Genomic DNA, 19,800 nt, shown 5'->3' with positions numbered 1-19,800 from the left:
TGCCCAAATACCAGGCTCTTTTGGCAGCATTTTTAATTTGAATAGATTGGTAATAACATTTTGGTCGATACTCTTAATAACTAAAGGATATTGTTGTTTTTACAATATTATTGTTATTAAAGTTTTTTGGATTTGGCATCAATGTTTCTTTTGATTTAGGTATGTAGTCATTGAAATGAGGATTAAGAATGATAGAAACAGTCATTTACATAAATTTTGATGAATTTTAAGTGGTCATAATAATGAATAAACATGTCTTAAAACATAATACAGTATCATCACATGTATGTATAATCATACATGCCATACATCCCGGATTGTCTAGGATCGTCCCGGAAATGAAGGACGTGTCCCGCAGTCCCGGAAATCTGTCAAATTTCCCGGATTTTACAAAATCCATGTATACATGTACCCTATCTTAGGCTTAACTGCACCTCGAATCACTGTGTTCCCACTAATCCGCAAGGTCTCCATGGCAATGCCTACCCGAATAGGTGAATACGCTACGTGTCAAAATCGATCAATTAACAGGTGTCCTCTTATAATATCGATTGTCTCACGTTCACAGTCAAACCGAAAAGTCGGCATTGTTTAATTTGTTAATTGGCTTTAATATACTGATTTTATGGCAGTTTGTTGGCGCACGCTTTGAATGAGCGACAACGCTTGTAAACTGCAGTAAGATCATGCAGACGACGCGTGACGTAATTTTCATAAGCGTGTGAATTTATGGCAGTTTGTTGAATTAATTACGCACAACTGTAAATGTTTCGTTCGATTCTCAAATGAGCGTTATTCAATTTGTAATTCGAAACACACTTTCGAATTTTAATGCTTACGCGACATTAACACTTTATAGCGTCAAATAAACAGTGCTTTATCCTTTGTCTCCATAAAAAGCGCGCAAAAATTATGCAGTCATGTAGAATGTCGCATGTAAAGTGTGGGTGTATTTTGTGATGTATAAAAACATGAACAACACGTCAGGCAATTACACGTGTTCAGTGGAAAAACCCCGCCCCAATTGGACGTTATTTCATCACATCTTTAAATAGTAACAATTGCGCTACGAAGTTTTTATGCGGCCCTGGATACGCCCACGCGTTTCCTGCAGATATGTGACATGGACACAAAAGCAATTTGGTGCTCTTTTTTAACACAAAAAACACCTGGCTTGTATCTAGTAACGGAAGAAGAAATGTTTAATTTGATGTTCTTGTGTATTTCGGATAGTCTTTCGAACTTAGCATTTTACGATGTGAAAAAAAATGCGCATCAAAAATCAGGGTTGGCACCAATTGACCGCCCCCGGTTTTTACCAGCGGTTTTGACCAGTTAAAACCGCCCCGGTCAATACTCACGAAGTGGTCATTACTGGTCAATACTGGTCGATTGAACTTTACCCCCAATTTTGATTAATATTACCATGCTTAATTAAACAATATTGATAATACAAATTAAACAGACATGTTGCAAATAATGTCTTTAGCTATTAATACCCAATATTTTATACCTGTTCATGCAATTTGTAGGCAAATCTCTCAAAATTTTGAAAATTAGTCAAAGTTGCTGTTGGTCAATTGGATTTTTCTGGTTGATTGAACTTCAAAAAAATTCTAATGAATGTTCAGATAATTCTGTGCTTGATTCAACAAGAATAACAATATGACATACCAATGATGTGCATTATCAAAAGTATATTCAATGTTTTTGAGATTTAAAAAGTTTGACACGACCCTTACTTGTCATGTATTCTTGCCTAGATTTCTTTCATACATGCCATACGTCCCGGATTGTCCGGGACAGTCCGGGAAATGAAGAACTTGTCCCGCTGTCCTGGAAATCTGTCAAATGTCCCGGAATTTACAAAATCCATATATGCATGTACCTTATCTTAGGCTTAACTGCACCTTGAATCTGTGTATATCTGCAGCGTCTCCATGACAATGCCTACCCGAATAGGCAGACTACGCTACGTGTCAAAATCGATCAAATAACAGGGGTCCTGTTATCATATTGATTGTCTCACGTTCGTGGTCAAACTGAAAAGGCGGCATTGTTTAATGTGGTTGTTAATTGACTTTAATCTACTACGTCATTATTTCCCGCTGCATAAGGGCAAAGGATAGTTGTTCACACATCTGAAGTCCAACATCGCTGAGTAAAAAATTAAAAGCAGTTTATGTTCGCACTTTTAACTGACAAAGAAGTTGAGTAAAAAAGTAAGCATATAAAAACGTCATCCTCACTAGGTTTATTATTCACAATCCAGAGATCGCTGGTTCGATCCCCCGCTGCACCTAACCTACTAACTTGTCTTTCGCATGAGACGTTAAACCGAGGTGCAGTGTACTTAGGTGCTATACACTGGGCACTTAAAGACCCAGGGTCACCTCTGGAACGGGGTGTCTCCTGTATCTTGCACTATCCCCTGTAACCAACTAACACGTCTTTCTGGGGGCGATGGCCATATGGGAGACAATCCCGGTGCACTCGATAAAAAATAATGAAGAAGAAGGTTTATTATTGTCTTGTTCTAAACCCCCAGTGAATGAATGAATAAAGGCGTTTCAACAACTACGCGTTACACACCGGTCTTAATAACAATAACGCAGTGACGTCACCATCTATGTTTATAACGCTTACACTGAAAACACGTGGCTGTATCTAGTAACGGAAGTAGTAATGTTTAATTTGACGTTAATAGATCAAGTGTATTTCAGATAGGCTTTCGAACGTTTGCAATAAACGATGCGAAACAAAAAAAATGTACCAAAAATGCATGTCTATAAATATCGCTACATTTTATACATGTCCCGGAAAATCGGCAAAAGTCCCGGACAATTTAACTCAATGTCCCGGAATTGGTCTGAAAAATTATGGCATGTATGATTTCTTTAAATTCTTTTGAAACAAAATAGTGAAACAATATTTTATTTTCCATTGATATATATAAAAACAAAAATTATTAAAAAAACTAAATAATTGAAGAGTCTTGAGTAGACCCACAATTGGAAAACATTATTTTTTGGCAAAATCAAGAACTTTGATTGCTTATTCATGTGAAGACCAATTGAGCTTTTAAATATGAAAGTAAAAAAAAACACTTCTTAATAAAGAAAGGAGACAAGTTAGGTGTTACTATTAAATTAAAAGCAAGTCTCCTTTTGTTTGAGTGATATGAAATAGCCTAAGGGCAGATTTGCCTCATTGTCAATATCAGAGACATAACACAGCATGCATTTTATTACCAATTAAGGCTTAGGGGCCAGATTTATGACCCTAGAAAACACACGAGAGCTGTTTGTCCTTCTGCTTATCAACTAGATATATCAATAGATCAGTGAAATACTATGGTAACTACAATAGTAATAATACTTTAGTTACAGATGTGATACACTGAGATAAAGATATTGCCTTAGTGGCTTAGTCCTTATGTATTTGAGGCCGTTTCCATAAATAATAAATAAGTATTTTTTTTACAGCTTTTAAGATTTTTTTAAAAATAAATAACTCAAAAAAAGTTTATCAATTACAGAATAATTATTGATTTAATATGGAATAGCTTAAAGTCTTCCTTTGTGATGTTTAAATGCTATAATTTTCAATCGACCAGTATTGACCAGTAACGACCAGTATTGACCGGTTTTAACCGGGTATTGACCGCTGACCCTGTCAAAAATGCATATATGCCTATATATATTGCTATATGTATACATGTCCCGGAAAATCGGCAAAAGTCCCAGAAAATTGAGCTCAATGTCCCTGAGTTGGTCTCAAAATTTATGGCATATATGGTATAATATATATATATTTGGCAAACAGTTGTAACACAAAAAATCATATTTCCTAATGGGCATACTGTTACTATTGTTGTGCTGTAAAAATTACATTTGGTTATTTTATTATTTTCATTTCATTTTCATAAGAAAACATATTTGGTACACTTGACAGCATGCACTTGTTCCTGATGTGATACCCACTGTTAATGCAGGAAGCAGATGTTGTTTTGTTACGCCGACCCGGTCATTCATTATTGAGTGAAGCCATAATTGTCTATCACATGTAGACATGCCAGATCTTATCAGGGTTAAACGTGTGATGTGTCATGGGATTAAAGCGAGATTATATGATTATGTCAAATATTTATGAATTTACATAAAATGTGTAAAAAAAACTTTTTATACATATATTTCAATATTAATTTAAATAAAAGTTAAGAAGAACATTTCTCCAAAAATGCGAAATAAGCCAGATATTTAATTCTGAAATCGAAAATGTTTGTACAGTGAATTCGCCAACATGTATATCATGCATGTATGATTTGAATCTAAATTTAGTTTAACGGATCATTTTAAATTCCTGCAACGATATCTTTTCATGCGACACACAAACAGTTACTCTGATCCTAATAAAAAAACGAATGCTTCGGTTATTGTAAGAAAATATTTACGAAATATCTTCGTCACAATCAACTCGGGGCGCTTATTTGTCTTTGCTGCATTTTATGAAATTCGTCTTCAATGTATAATTTTTCTTGCAAATTTTGTGTAATTGTAACATATTTTTATCAATATATTACAATTTAACACATATAAAAATCATATAATCTCGCTTAAATAAAAATAAGTAGATTTCTGATAAAAATCTTAAAATAATCTTAAATAAAATAATGGGTTATTAATCTTTCAGTAAAATCTTGGTGTTCACAATATTGGAACTGACAATAAATAAAATTATTCAAATAATAAATATCTTTTAAATTATACTGCTTTACTATATTTTCAGTCTTATATAGGGAAATAAATTGACTGTTGCAAAGCTTTCACAGAGGTCACATATGATGCCATGATGCAACGAGTGAACAATATAAGCACGTGCCCTCCATTACAAATTCTAAATCACAAGCTCTGACAATTACACTGTTTTTATCCCCCGCCATAGGCGGAGGGATATTGTTTTGGCGTTGTCCATCCGTCCGTCTTTGCGTCCGTCCGTCCGGAGTCATATCTTGGAAGTGCTTCGGCGGATTTCATTGAAACTTGGTATGAGTATATGTATGGATAAGAGACTGATGCACGCCAAATGGCATTGTACACCATCTGTTAATAGCGGAGTTATGGCCCTTCGTATCTTAAAAATGCTTTTTTGAGTGTCAAATATAACACTTTTGTGTCCAGAAGCATATTGGCAGGGGATAACGATTCAACGAATTTGCTTGTTTATTTATTTGTTGAAAATTAACTTAAATAAACATTGCATTAAAAAGCTTGATAAAATAATGAATAGCCTAATTAATATAGATGATAGCAAATTGATTAATAATATCAATGGACACAATATTTACTATTTTATATGTTTGTGAAATAATTGCATAAAAAAGACTGTTAAATAACCAACACAAAACAAAAGCTTTAAAATATAAAACAAATACTAAGCATTTATGCCTTGAATCAAAAGAAATATTAACAAAAGATTCCAACAATTTATTAGATTTAAACTTGACACAATTGCACAATAACATAAATTGGTTACAGTTGGTAATACAATAATTTTGTTCAATTAATTTCCTTTAATCAATTATTATAAAAGAAATATTCAACAAACAAAGCGACAACAAAGCTTTAACATATCAAACAAATACTCATCGTTAAGACCTTCAATAGATCAGAATTAAAGGCAATATTGAACAAATGAACCCACTTTGATCAATTAAGTTTAAAGAGTGTGTGTGTAATTATAAATAGGGCCAAATAAGCCTGATCAATTTAAGGCTGAATAAGCCTGGGCAAAAATAGCTTGGGGCTGAGTATGCCTGCTACTGACCTTATGAGTTTTTAAAATCCAAGATAAACATGTTTTTGTGATTTGTGTGTAAATTTGCTTGTAACACAGGCAAAGAAAATTGATTTGCGTTTAAAATCTCCATCTTGTTACAACTGTAGAAAAGTCCTCACGTTTCCAAATTTTCAATTATGATGTTTTTGTACATGAGTGGATGAATCTGCGTGGAATGCTTCCATATTTTTAAAACTAATGTGAAATATGTGAAAAAAAACATTTAAAACCTAGTCATCATGTTGATCGCTCAGTAAACTTAAGAAACTTCTGGTCATTAGTGCCACACTGGAAGAAGGATTGGCTCGTTGATGAATGCATCTCAAAAATATGTGGCTCCCGTGATTAATTGCCAAGAAACAGTCATATATTTTAATGCATTTATATTTTGAAATTTAACAGTACCCATATACAAAGTAACTACATGTAACTAACATTGCCTTGAAGTAATGGCAAGTTTTTGTCTGATTTATTATGAATTGTAGGACATAACTGGAAAACAGCCTTTTGTTTTAATTTTTAGCTCTACTGGCCAAAGGCCTGAAGAGCTTATGTCATGGCGTGGTTTCTGTCGTGCGTGCGTTAGACTTTTTCTTGTTACGCGATAAAGTCCACAGTTTCATCCGATTCTTTTCAAACTTGTTCAGTGTCTTTATATAAATGAGGACTCGAACCCTATTGAAAATGGGTTACATCAGAGTAAAAAGTCCAGAATTATCTCCCCTTGAATTTGAGAAAATTGTGAAATAAGGCTTGTTTACGCAATAAAGTCCACAGTTTTCATCCAATCATTTCCCAACTTGCACAGTGTCTTTATCTGAATGATGAGTCAAAGCCTATTGAAAATGAGCAATATCGGAGTTATAAGTCCAGAATTATCTCCCCTTGAATTTGAGAAAAAAATGAAAATCTTTAACATTTTGCCATAACTTTTGCAATATTGAAGATAGCAACTTCATATTTGGCATGCATGTGTATCTCATGGAGCTGCACATTTTGAGTGGTGAAAGGTCAAGGTCAAGGTCATCCTTTAAGGTCAAAGGTCAAAAAATAAATAAATTCAAAGCGGCGCAGAAGGGGACATAGTGTTTCCGACAAACAAATTTCTTGTTTGTTTACATATAAAGTTCTATCCTTTTGAAACTTCAACGGATGTTTTATATCATTAAGGGCCAGAACCTCATTGAGAGTGAAGAAAATTTGTCCAACTTATTGTATTGTCCGTGCGTGCGTGTGTGCGTTAGACTTTTTCTTGTTTACGTGATAAAGTCCACAGTTTTCATCCGATTCTTTTCAAACTTGTTCAGTGTCTTTATATTGATGAAGACTCGAACCCTGTTGAAAATGGGTTACATCAAAGTAAAAAGTCCAGAATTATCTCCCCTTGAAGTTTAGAAAATTGTGAAATAAGGCTTGTTTACGCAATAAAGTCCACAGTTTTCATCCAATCATTTCCCAACTTGCACAGTGTCTTTATCTGAATGATGAGTCAAACCCTATTGAAAATGAGCAATATCGGAGTTATAAGTCCAGAATTATCTCCCCTTGAATTTGAGAAAAAAATGAAAATCTTTAACATTTGGCCATAATTTTTGCAATATTGAAGATAGCAACTTCATATTTGGCATGCATGTGTATCTCATGGAGCTGCACATTTTGAGTGGTGAAAGGTCAAGGTCATCCTTCAAGGTCAAAAGTCAACAACAACAAAATCAAAGCGGCGCAGAAGGGGACATAGTGTTTCTGACAAACACATTTCTTGTTTGTTTACATATAAAGTTCTATCCTTTTGAAACTTCAAGGGATGTTTTATATCATCAAGGGCCAGAACCCCATTGAGAGTGAAGAAAATTTGTCCAACTTATTGTATCGTCCGTCCGTGCGTGTGTGCGTTAGACTTTTTCTTGTTTACGCTGATAAAGTCCACAGTTTTCATCCGATTCTTTTCAAACTTGTTCAGTGTCTTTATATTAATGAAAACTCAAACCCTATTGAAAATGGGTTACATCAGAGTAAAAAGTCCAGAATTTTCTCCCCTTGAATTTGAGAAAATTGTGAAAATAAGGCTTGTTTACGCAATAAAGTCCACAGTTTTCATCCCATCATTTCCCAACTTGCACAGTGTCTTTATCTGAATGATGAGTCAAACCCTATTGAAAATGAGCAATATCGGAGTTATAAGTCCAGAATTATATCCCCTTGAATTTGAGAAAAAAATGAAAATCTTTAACATTTGGCCATAACTTTTGCAATATTGAAAATAGCAACTTCATATTTGGCATGCATGTGTATCCCATGGAGCTGCACATTTTGAGTGGTGAAAGGTCAAGGTCATCCTTTAAGGTCAAAGGTCAAAAAAAAAATCAAAGCAGCGCAGAAGGGGACATAGTGTTTCCGACAAACACATTTCTTGTTTGTTTACATAATTTTTTATAAAGTTCTATCCTTTTGAAACTTCAACGGATGTTTTATATCATCAAGGGCCAGAACCCCATTGAGAGTGAAGAAAATTTGTCCAACTTATTGTTAAAAAGGAGCCATTTGAAGTTTAAATTTTACTTTTCTTCTTGTTTATGCGATAAATTTCCCGTTTTGGGTATGTTTATTTAAAACTTACTCAGATTGTTCATACTATCAAGGGCTTGAGCCCTATTGATTCCAGCCAGTAGAGCAATTCAGGCCCTCATGGGCCTCTTGTTATAATCTACAATCAACCTAGCTGAGTGAAAAAAGCCTATTGTATTTGTTTTAAAACTCTATTGTGATGTTTAATGCTTTTGTAGATGAATGCTAAAGAACGAGAAGAGGCCAGGAAAGAGGTAATATTGTAAAAACTGTAGAAGGAGCTTTAATTATCATGAACATTTATATTTGGGCTGCATTGGCTAATCAGGGACAACACTTTATTCACATGCATTAAACCCCCTTTTCACAGAGCATGTCAAATTTATGCTGTTTTCAGACTTTACAAAACCTTTCAGATAGTCAAATAAATCTGAATTGTTTTGAAAATGTCTGACAAATGTATGGATGTTGTCTCACACAAGTCTGGCACTACATTTGAAAAGTTCAAGTAACAAATCTGTGTGTTAGACAGAGCGACCAAATCTCTGACTTACAAGATCTTACTTAATTTGACTGTAATGGAAGCTACATTAATAATCATAAAGTTAAGGTAATTAACAATTGTCTGTAACAAAATAAAAAACAGCCATTATACAGCTTTGGTTGTGAAACCAGGGATATTATATACTTTTGTAATATGGATGTCTTAACCTCTTCCCTAATTCATTCAAAGAAATAAGTGCATATTTTTAAAATCACTCTAAATGACTCCAGTCTTCAATTCAAAAAGTCAGTTTCAGATGTCAGTTTCTTTTAGACACTGAAAAAATGTGCTACATGTACGTAATTATTGTTAATTGTCACTCTTTGACTGACTAGTTTCTCCATTACAGGTAGCAGTTTTAGCACAATTGAAGCATCCTAATATAGTGGCATACAGGGAATCATTTGAAGGTATGTAATAGTTGCTTTTATATTTCTCAATGTAGTATCATTAATTTTTTTGTGGTTTTGTGTTGTTTTTTTACCTCACTTTTGGCATTTAGGAGTAAACATACACAATATTTTTCCTAGACTTACATAGATGTTTAGGTGTTGATGTTGATAGCCAAAAGGATTCCAAAATTAAAAGAAAAATTCTTTATTATTGCAAGATAGGGTAATGGTCGTTATCTTTTGCTGTAAATATCTAATGTTGAGTTGGGTTACCTATCTTACTGGAGGTCTGCCCTCTGTGGGTATGAATTATTTATATTTAAAAATAAAATATTCACATCTTATGTACATCTTATATCTTGTTTCCATGCATATTTTCAGAACGTGGATGCTTATTTATTGTGATGGACTATTGTTCTGGTGGTGAGTAACATATTTTATGCCTGTATCGGGTAGGAAGAATTAAAAAATGCCATGGTCCTTCTTGTCTTACTTATGTATTTCAAAAAGCTAGTGTTTTGAACTCATTTTCTCAGTAAAATGAACTTTTTTATGATCTTTTATTAATGAATTTTGGCTGCCACGAGTTTTGGAAGAATTATTGCCCTTTGTCTGTGTTTCCACTATAGAAAATTTAGTCCCCTGAAGCTTGTGTTATTAACTCCTATTTTACTACCGACTGGATCTTGCTTAAACTTTCACAGTTTAACAACCTGAATGCATAGATGCACAGCTAAAACTTTCCGCGTTGTATGACCTTATTGTGTAGATGATCCTTAAGTAATTAATTTTATCTGACACAAACTTTGACACAATTGTGTCCCTTTGCCTGTTTGTCCACTATAGAATACATGTCTGTAGTCCTATGACACTTGTGTTTTCAACTCCTCATTCATTACTACATGGATCTAAATCAAATTGTTACCCTTATGTTTAGATGTTCTGGAAGAAATTTATTTTTGTTGAAACAAGTTTTGCCATAATTATGTCATTTTTTCTGATGTTCCAATGTAGAAAATATATTCCGAAAATTGTTTGATTTCAAATCTTAAACTGATTGTTTTAGGAGATTTGTATGCCAAGATCAACAATCAACGAGGAGTCCTTTTTGGCGAGGACCAGGTTATTTTCATATTTATTAACTTGAACATTTAATATTAATAACTTGAATGTTAAATATTTATTGATTTAAATGTTAAGTATTTACATGTACAGCTTGAATGTTGAATATTTATAAAGGAATTTCAAAAGTTTTGATCTTGAATGTTAAATATTTATTACTTAAATGTTAAATATGATTTAACTTTAATGTTAAATAATAACTAACTTAATGTTTAATAGTAATTTACTTGAATGTTAAATATTTATTTACTTGTATGTTAAATAATTATTAACTTGAATTTAATATTGTTATCAACTTGACTGTTCATCTGTCTTTTAGATTTTAGACTGGTTTGTACAAATGTGCCTTGCAATAAAACACATTCATGACAGAAAAATCCTTCACCGAGACATCAAATCGCAGGTAAACCTCATCCTTAGTTTTGTTTGTCTAAGGTTCCTCATAAAGTCCATGCACTACCTTTACTACAAATCTTGTTCTGAAAACTATCAAAAATATGCTTGTTATGCAGAATAGAATATATTTGTTAAACAAAGCAATTTAGATGTTTAGTTAAACAAAATTAACAGATACATTTGTAATGGCAATAACGTTTTGAAGTGTGTAGGCTAATGCTTTAAAGATTTGAAAATTTACAAACACACTAATACATTGCAATTGAATCTTATACCTAATTGTATTTGCAGAATATTTTCTTGACTAGTCGAGGGCAAGTTCAGCTAGGAGATTTTGGAATAGCCAAAGTGCTGAACAGTACTGTAGAGCTGGCTAGGACCTGTATAGGGACACCATACTATCTTAGTCCAGAGATATGTGAAAACCTGCCTTACAACAACAAGAGGTATACACAGTGAATGATTGAGCCTTGGTCTGTGAAAACAGTATTTAATGCATGTGTATAAAGTGTCGTCCCAGATAAGCCTGTGCAGTCCTCAGTGGCTTCGCAGGGACAACTATTTCTGCCTGTGCCGACTGGTTCTGGGATGACACTACGCACATATATAAAGTCCTAATTTTTCAAGAGCGCTGCTAATTTAATATTTAATGAGTTTTCTATGATAGCAGTAGCTGCAATAATTGATTAAATGTTTATCGAAAAAATCTTTTAAAGCTTGTAAAAGGCCTGTCAGGGTGCATTGAAAGAAAGAAATAAGAATAAATAAAAATGTTTCATATGCAATACATGATAAAAAGATTGACTTAATTTGCTGAATGTATATTAAATTGACATAGCGTGAATGATTCAATAGTTGATAACTGCTATTTGCAGTTCATGTAACAGACTAAAAATTATGAATAAATATGTTATTTCTTTAATGTATTTATCAAAAATGAGAATTATTTTATAATTTAATCTTAAAAGTCTTTTTATGCCCCCTTTCGAAGAAAAGGGGGCATATAGTGATCGGACTGTCCGAAAAATGCTTATAACTTCTATGTCCCTTGAGATATAACCTTCATATTTGGTATGCATGTCTATATGGACAAGGCCTTTCCATACGCACACAAATTTTTACCCCTGTGACCTTGACCTTGAACTTGGGGTCCGCGTTTAGGTTTCGAAATCTGCATTTAGGTTTCAAAAAGTTCTCATAACTTCTATGTCCCTTGAGGTATAACCTTCATATTTGGTATGCATGTGTATATGGACAAGGCCTTTCCATACGCACACACATTTTTACCCCTGTGACCTTGACCTTGAACTTAGGGTCCGCGTTTAAGTTTTGACATCTGCGTTTAGGTTTCAAAAAATGCTCATAACTTCTATGTCCCTTGAGATATAACCTTCATATTTGGTATTCATGTGTATATGGACAAGGACTTTCCATACGCACACAAATTTTGACCCCTGTGACCTTGACCTTGAACTTAGGGTCCGTGTTTAGGTTTCGAAATCTGCGTTTAGGTTTTGAAAAATGCCCATATAACTTCTATGTCCCTTGAGATATAACCTTCATATTTGGTATGCATGTGTATATGGACAAGGCCTTTCCATACGCACAAAAATTTTGACCCCTGTGACCTTGACCTTGAAGATAGGGTCCGCGTTTAGGTTTCAAAATCTGCGTTTAGGTTTTGAAAAATGCTCATTACTTCTATGTCCCTTCAGATGTAACCTTCATATTTGGTATGCATGTGTATATGGACAAGGCCTTTCCATAGGCACACACATTTTGACCCCTGTGACCTTGATCTTGAACTTAGGGTCTGCGTTTAGGTTTCGAAATCTGCGTTTAGGTTTCGAAAAAAAGCTCATAACTTCTATCAAGCGTTTATAGGGGGCATAAGTCATCCTATAGTGACAGCTCTTGTTGCATTTCGAAAAAAAACAGTTATTGGTTGTATGATATAAGTGGTTAATTTGATTTTAACACTGTATGTTTGCTTTATTTCAGTGATGTATGGTCTCTAGGATGTGTGTTATATGAGCTGGCATCATTGAAACATGCTGTGAGTTGAAGTCAGTGTTTTGTGTAGCTGACAGTTACTAAATACTTGTGGTCTCAAGCATAAATTATGTTACAGTTTCCTATATTTACACTCAATTAAGTATGTGCACATTCTTTTCAATTTTAATTATTCCATACCTTTATTTTGTCAATTTAACGTAAGTACATTACATAAACTGATATCTGGATTGTAACAGTTGATTATTATGTTCATAAATACTTCAATGTTCTGATCGCATATTTATTCATACAATAACATAACATCTTTATTGCCTTACAAAAAAACATGGTATACACAGCGTAGCCTGTTGATTGCCTGCTCCAGCCTTGGCTTAGTCTGGTCAGGAGCTACCCTGTCTGCTAAAGAGACCACGGAACTTTGACATCCTTGCTGACAGGGTAGCTCATATTACCTGGTTGCCTAAATGAATACTTTATATATTGTATGTGTTATTGAACATGTAGGTCAGTTTTATTTCCATGGGTTGAAGTTCTATTATTAAGGATTGAAATAGTAGTTGACTTGTGTAATTGGTTTTATTTTTCAGTTTGAGGCTGGTAACATGAAAAATCTTGTTTTAAAGATTATAAGGTAGGTTAGGTGTTTACTGTTTTTAGCTCAACTAATATATATGAAATATATATAGTGGAGCTATCCTACTCACCCCGGCGTCGGCATTGCCGTTCCCGTGTCCGTTTGTGTGCAAATGTTAGAGTTTGCGTACTACCCCAGATATTTTCAATGTCCTTTGACATATTGCTTTCATATTTTGCATACTTGTTTACCAACATAACCCCAACCTATAAACAAGAGTAGACAACTGTATCAAGCATTTTGACAGAATTATGGCCCCTTTTATACTTAGAATATGCATATTATTGATAAATCTATGTTAAAGCTTGACAAAACAACACTTACATTACATACCACAATGCACTCCACCCAAACCATCCCCCACGCCCCCCAGAACCCCCCCAACCCCCCCCCCCAATTTTTTTTTTTTAAAGATCATCTATTAAATGATCACACACCCACATTATACCCCCTCTCCTCCCCCCCCCCCCCCAAAAAAATAAATAATTTTTTTTGTTTTTTTATTTTTGAAAGATCATCTATTAAATGATCACACACCGACATTATACCCCCCCCCCCTTTCCATGATGGCTTACGTTATACTGTCAAGCACTCAAAAAGTCGAGCGCGCTGTCCTGTGACAGCTCTTATTTAGCTCACCTGAGCACAACGTGCTCATGGTGAGCTTTTGTGATCGCCTTTTGTCCGTCGTGCGTCGTCCATTGTCCGTTGTGCAGCGTCAACATTTGCCTTGTTAACTCTCTAGAGGCCACATTTATAGTTCAATCTTCATTAAATTTGGTCAGAAGATTGGTCTCAATGATATCTTGGATGAGTTAGAAAATGGTTACGTTTGCTTGAAAAACATGGCTGCCAAGGGGTGGGGCATTTTTCCTTATATGGCTATATATTGCTATAGTAAAATCTTGTTAACACTCTAGAGGCCACATTTATTGTCTGATCTTCATGAAACTTGGTCAAAAGATTCATCCCAATAATATCTTGGACGAGTTCGAAAATGATGCCGGTTGTTTGAAAAACATGGCCACCACAGGGGCGGGGCATTTTTCCTTATATGGCTATAGTAAAACCTTGTTAACACTCTAGAGGCCACATTTATTTTCCGATCGTCATGAAACTTGGTCAGAAGATTTGTCCCAATGATATCTTGGAAGGAAAAAAAATATTGTAACCTTTGCTTGAAAAACATGGCTGCCAAGGGGCGTGGCATTTTTCCTTATATGGCTATAGTAAAATCTTGTTAACACTCTAGAGGCCACATTTATTTTGCGATCTTCATGAAACTTGGTCAGAAGATTTGTTCCAATAATATCTTGGATGAGTTTGAAAATGGTAACCTTTGCTTGAAAAACATGGCTGCCAAGGGACGGGGCATTTTTCCTTATATGGCTATATATGGCTATAGTAAAATCTTGTTAACACTCTGGAGGCCACATTTACTGTCTGATCTTCATGAAACTCGGTAAGAAGATTCATCCCAATAATATCTTGGACGAGTTCAGAAATGATGCCGGTTGGTTGAAAAACATGGCCACCACGGGGGCGGGGCATTTTTCCTTATATGGCTATAGTAAAACCTTGTTAACACTCTAGAGGTCACGTTTATTTTCCGATCGTCATGAAACTTGGTCAGAAGATTTGTCCTAATGATATCTTGGATGAGTTCGAAAATGGTATTAGTTGCTTTAAAAACATGTTAACAAGGTTTTACTATAGCCTTATATAGCCATATAAGGAAAAAATGCCCATGGCTATATAAGGCTATAGTAAAACCTTGTTAACACTCTAGAGGCCTCATTTATTGTCCAATCTTCATGAAATTTGGATGAGTGTGAAAATAATTATGTTTGCTTGAAAAACAGTGCTTCCAAGGGGCGGAGCATTTTTCTTTATATGGCTATAGTAAAATCTTGTTAACACTCTAGAGGCCACATTTACTGTCCGATTGTCATGAAACTTGGTCAGAAGATTAATCCCGATAATATCTTGGACGAGTTCAAAAGTGATGCCGGTTGGTTGAAAAACATGGCTGCCAGAGGACGGGGCATTTTTCCATATATGGCTATAGTAAAACCTTGTTAACACTCTAGAGGCCACATTTATTTTCTGATCTTCCTGAAACTTGGTCAGAAGATTTGTCCCAATAATATCTTGTTATCTCAGGTGAGGGACTGTTGGCCTTTCAGGCCCTCTTGTTTAGGAAACTTGTTTTTATGCCCCCAGTAGGGTGGCATATAGCAGTTGAACTGTCTGTCAGTCAGTATGTCAGTATATCAGTCAGTCTGTCCATCCAAAAAAAACTTTAACATATGCCATAACTTTTTCACTATTGAAGATAGCAACTTGATATTTGGCATGCATGTGTATCTCATAGAGCTGAACATTTTGAGTGGTGAAAGGTGAAGGTCAAGGTCATTCTTCAAGGTCAAATGTCAAAATATGGCGTCTGTCCATCCGAAAACTTTAACATTGGCCATAACTTTTTCAATATTGAAGATAGCAACTTTATATTTGGCATGCATGTGTATCTCATGAAGCTGCACATTTTGAGTGGTGGAAGTTCAAGGTCAGGGTCATCTTTCAAGGTCAAAGGTAAAAAAAATAATCAAAGCGGCGTTCTCATTAAGCTGCACATATTGAGTAGTGGAAGGTAAAGGTCAAGGTCATCCTTCAAGGTCAAGGTCATCCTTCAAGGTCAAAGGTCAAAGGTCAAAAAAATAAAAAATAAAAGCAGTGTTATCATGAAGCTGCACATTTTACGTGGTGGAAGTTCAAGGTCAAGGTCATCCTTCAAGATCAAGGTCAGCCTTCAAGGTCAAAGTTTAAGAAAAATATATTAAAAAATCAAAGCGGCGTTCTCATGAAGCTGCATATTTTGAGTCGTGGAAGTTCATGGTCAAGGGCATCCTTCAAGGTCAAAGGTCAATATTTTTTTTTTAATTCAAAGCGGTGCAATAGTAAGCATTGTGTTTCTGACGGGCATTGTGTTTCTGACGAACACATCTCTTGTTGTTTTCATTTTGCGTTAGTAATATGTTAACAGCTATGCATTTACAATAGCATCATATAACACTTGTGCTGTATGTAATTGCTTAAAACAAACATTCATACTAATAATAATACCACTGTAAAGATGTATTCAAGTAAAAATAGTTTAAATGAACTATCTATAATCTTGTGCCTGCTGAGGTATCTCATCAAAATATATAGATATTGATGTAACCTGCATAATATTTGCAATACTGGTGGATTTTTTTAATCAGATTTATTTAACTCTGAATGTGTATTGCAAGTTTTAAAGCGGAAATCTTTCTAGCGATATGTAAAAAAGTAAGGCATACAGCTGTACAAAGACATTTGCTGGTTTCAGAGGCTCGTACCCGCCTTTATCACCCAAGTACAGCTATGAACTCAGGAACCTTGTCGCGCAGCTGTTTAAACGAGCACCAAGGTATGTATTCAGCACTTCATACTTTCTTCTCAGAAACTCATTTTTGCCCGTTTGTAGTCCCTTAGAAAATCTTATAAGATTAAAGACCTTTCTTAATATTGTAAAGGCTCAATTTCCAACCTAAGATACTTTTGAGCAGCGAAGTATATAACCTGAGCAGCCTGGGAGTTACTGAACTGTCTTATATTTTACATTTATAATCAAGATAACCAAACTTTTCTGACCTAAACTTTAACTCAGGATTTCAGAAAATATATTTTCTGTTGGTATCTTTCAAAATCATAAACAATTTTATTGAAATAGCTTCAAACAGCATGCAACCAACTTATTTGCATCATCGACCAATTGTGTCTTCAAGATTTGGGTTAGGTAAAGGGATCAACATGGTAATATTCATCAACAAAATTTAATAGCATTTAAATAGATATGCAAGAGTCAAAGTATGTCTTCTTGCATGTTTTATGTACTAAGTTTTTCTTTTTATTGTCTGAATAAACAGGATTATATCTATATCATATACACTGTTTTCAGAGATCGGCCTTCCATTAACTCCATACTGAAGAAGTCCTTCATATCTCAGAGAGTGCCAAAGTTCCTGAGCTCGGAGGTATGTTGTTGTTGTGGGCTATGATATGAACGAGTAGCAATGGATAATTTCATATTTTAAAAACTTTTTGATAAAGTTTAAAAAAACATGAAATAATTATTTGTAGGTTGTATATTTTTAAACATGACAGAATTTGCAACTTATACTCTCCTGTTTAGCTGGGCTCAACATGTAATTTAATATAAACATAAACAAAGAAAACTGACAAGAATTTCAGAAAGAGTGTGGAGTGTCATAATTGACAGGTATAAAAAACGGATATATATCTAAATGATCTGTGATTGAGAATCATGTCTTTAAATACAATATTTAGGGAACCTACTAAGACAGTGTTCTGAAATTCTTGTCAGTTTTCTTTGTTTATGTTTATATTAAATTCTTATGCCCCCGGTAGAGTGGCATATAGCAGTTGAACTGTCCGTCAGTCAGTATGTCAGTCAGTCTGTCCGTCCGTCCGAAAAAAACTTTAACATTGGCCATAATTTTTTCACTATTGAAGATAGTAACTTGATATTTGGAATGCATGTGTATCTCATGGAGCTGAACATTTTGAGTGGTGAAAGGTCAAGGTCATCCTTCAAGGTCAAATGTCAAATATATGGCGTCTGTCCTTCCGAAAACTTTAACATTGGCCATAACTTTTTGAATATTGAAGATAGCAACTTAATATTTGGCATGCATGTGCATCTCACAGAGCTGCACATTTTGAGTGGTGAAAGGTGAAGGTCATCCTTCAAGGTCAAATGCTAATATGTGGCATCTGTCCGTCCGTCCAAAAACTTTAACATTGGCCATAACTTTTTCACTATTGAAGATAGCAACTTGATATTTGGCATGCATGTGTATCTCATGGAGCTGAACATTTCGAGTGGTAAAAGGTGAAGGTCAAGGTCATCCTTCAAGGTCAAATGTCAAATATATATGGCGTATGTCCGTCTGAAAACTAACATTGGCCATAACTTTTTCAATATTGAAGATAGCAGCTTGATATTTGGCATGCATGTGTATCTCATGAAGCTGCACATTTTGAGTGGTGGAAGTTCAAGGTCATCCTTCAAGGTAAAAGGTCAAAAAAAAAAATAAAAATTCAAAGCGGCATTCTCATGAAGCTGCACATTTTGAGTGGTGGAAGTTCAAGGTCAAGGTCATCCTTCAAGGTCAAAGGTAAATTAAAAAAAATAAAAATCAAAGGGGCGTTCTCATGAAGCTGCATATTTAACAGAAAATATAACCTTACATATGTTGTAAGATTACTGAATACACATGCATGTAGAATAACGTTTCAGGTTAGGACAAATAACTTTTGAACAGGGCAAATGAAATTTTTCACCACTAGTCTGACTAGACAAGAGGATTTAAAATTACATGTAGAGCCCAGCAGAGAGGCACTCTATGAACATCTTTAGATTTACCTCACCACTAGGTGAAAGTGTTCATAAACATGCTCAAAAGGTTTTCTTTGTTTATAAATCACAAACGAGTATAGTGCTGCAGCCGAAAGTGGCAGTGGTTCTCTACTAAGTCTGTTCAGGTCATGCCCATGGAGTAACAACTATCCTGGCCCCAGGAAAGCACTCTAGGCTCATCTTGGCTCTCATGTTTAATCTAATAAGTGGGTTAAAGTAATTTTTTACGCAAAGTTAAAATTTAATAAATTGTAAGCCCAATCCATTTCACCAAATGAAGATACCGTAGGCTGAACCTTATGAAAAATTACATCATGCATGTAACTTGCAGGAGTTGGAGTCAGAGTTCAGCCACACAGTGATGCATGGCCACAAGTTAGGGCGTGCCCTTCCGCCACCCCCAAATCCAGCCGCAAGACCCCCTTCTGGTTAGAGCTTCTTGGAAATGTTGATAATAATAATGCTTTGATATTAATTTTGTTTGTGATTGACACTTTTAAAAATGTAAAATAGTATCCAGAATCCAAAATGGAGTCCAATTGTACAAAAGAAGACATGGATCATCATTGTGATATTTGATATCAGAATATTAATCCTTGGTTGTTCAAAGCCTCGGTAAAATTTAACCTTATTCTAAACATGGGTTTAACCCTTTACCACTTTGATACGTATTTTTATGCATTTTTAGTCCTTTAGAAAGTTACATTTAATTAAAAACTGTCTTATTAAATTCAAGTCTTAAAGGCTTCATTTCCAACCTTAAGATACTGATGAGCAGCAAGCAGCATTAAACCTGAACAGACTGCGAGTTACTCGCATCGCAGGCTGT

At 34.8% G+C, this 19,800-nt stretch overlaps 1 protein-coding gene across 3 annotated transcripts in view; it reads left to right on the top strand.

Annotated features, from left to right (window-relative positions):
* The window catches only part of LOC127841633 (serine/threonine-protein kinase Nek1-like), a 60,872-nt gene that overhangs the window by 2,165 nt on the left and 38,907 nt on the right, over nt 1-19,800 (top strand). For all 3 annotated transcript variants that reach the window (XM_052370618.1, XM_052370619.1, XM_052370617.1), the window contains exons 2-12: nt 8,622-8,657; nt 9,297-9,357; nt 9,721-9,762; nt 10,406-10,461; nt 10,781-10,864; nt 11,149-11,303; nt 12,859-12,913; nt 13,461-13,504; nt 16,878-16,958; nt 17,490-17,565; nt 19,303-19,399. In XM_052370618.1, the coding sequence (XP_052226578.1) occupies nt 8,622-8,657; nt 9,297-9,357; nt 9,721-9,762; nt 10,406-10,461; nt 10,781-10,864; nt 11,149-11,303; nt 12,859-12,913; nt 13,461-13,504; nt 16,878-16,958; nt 17,490-17,565; nt 19,303-19,399 (787 nt within the window). The remainder of the gene's footprint in view (nt 1-8,621; nt 8,658-9,296; nt 9,358-9,720; nt 9,763-10,405; nt 10,462-10,780; nt 10,865-11,148; nt 11,304-12,858; nt 12,914-13,460; nt 13,505-16,877; nt 16,959-17,489; nt 17,566-19,302; nt 19,400-19,800) is intronic.

Source organism: Dreissena polymorpha, chromosome 8, assembly GCF_020536995.1.
Source record: "Dreissena polymorpha isolate Duluth1 chromosome 8, UMN_Dpol_1.0, whole genome shotgun sequence".
Classification (NCBI taxonomy): Eukaryota; Metazoa; Mollusca; class Bivalvia; order Myida; family Dreissenidae; genus Dreissena; species Dreissena polymorpha.
The sequence above is the reverse complement of the archived record's forward strand: the minus strand, read 5'-3'. Positions and strand labels throughout refer to the sequence as shown.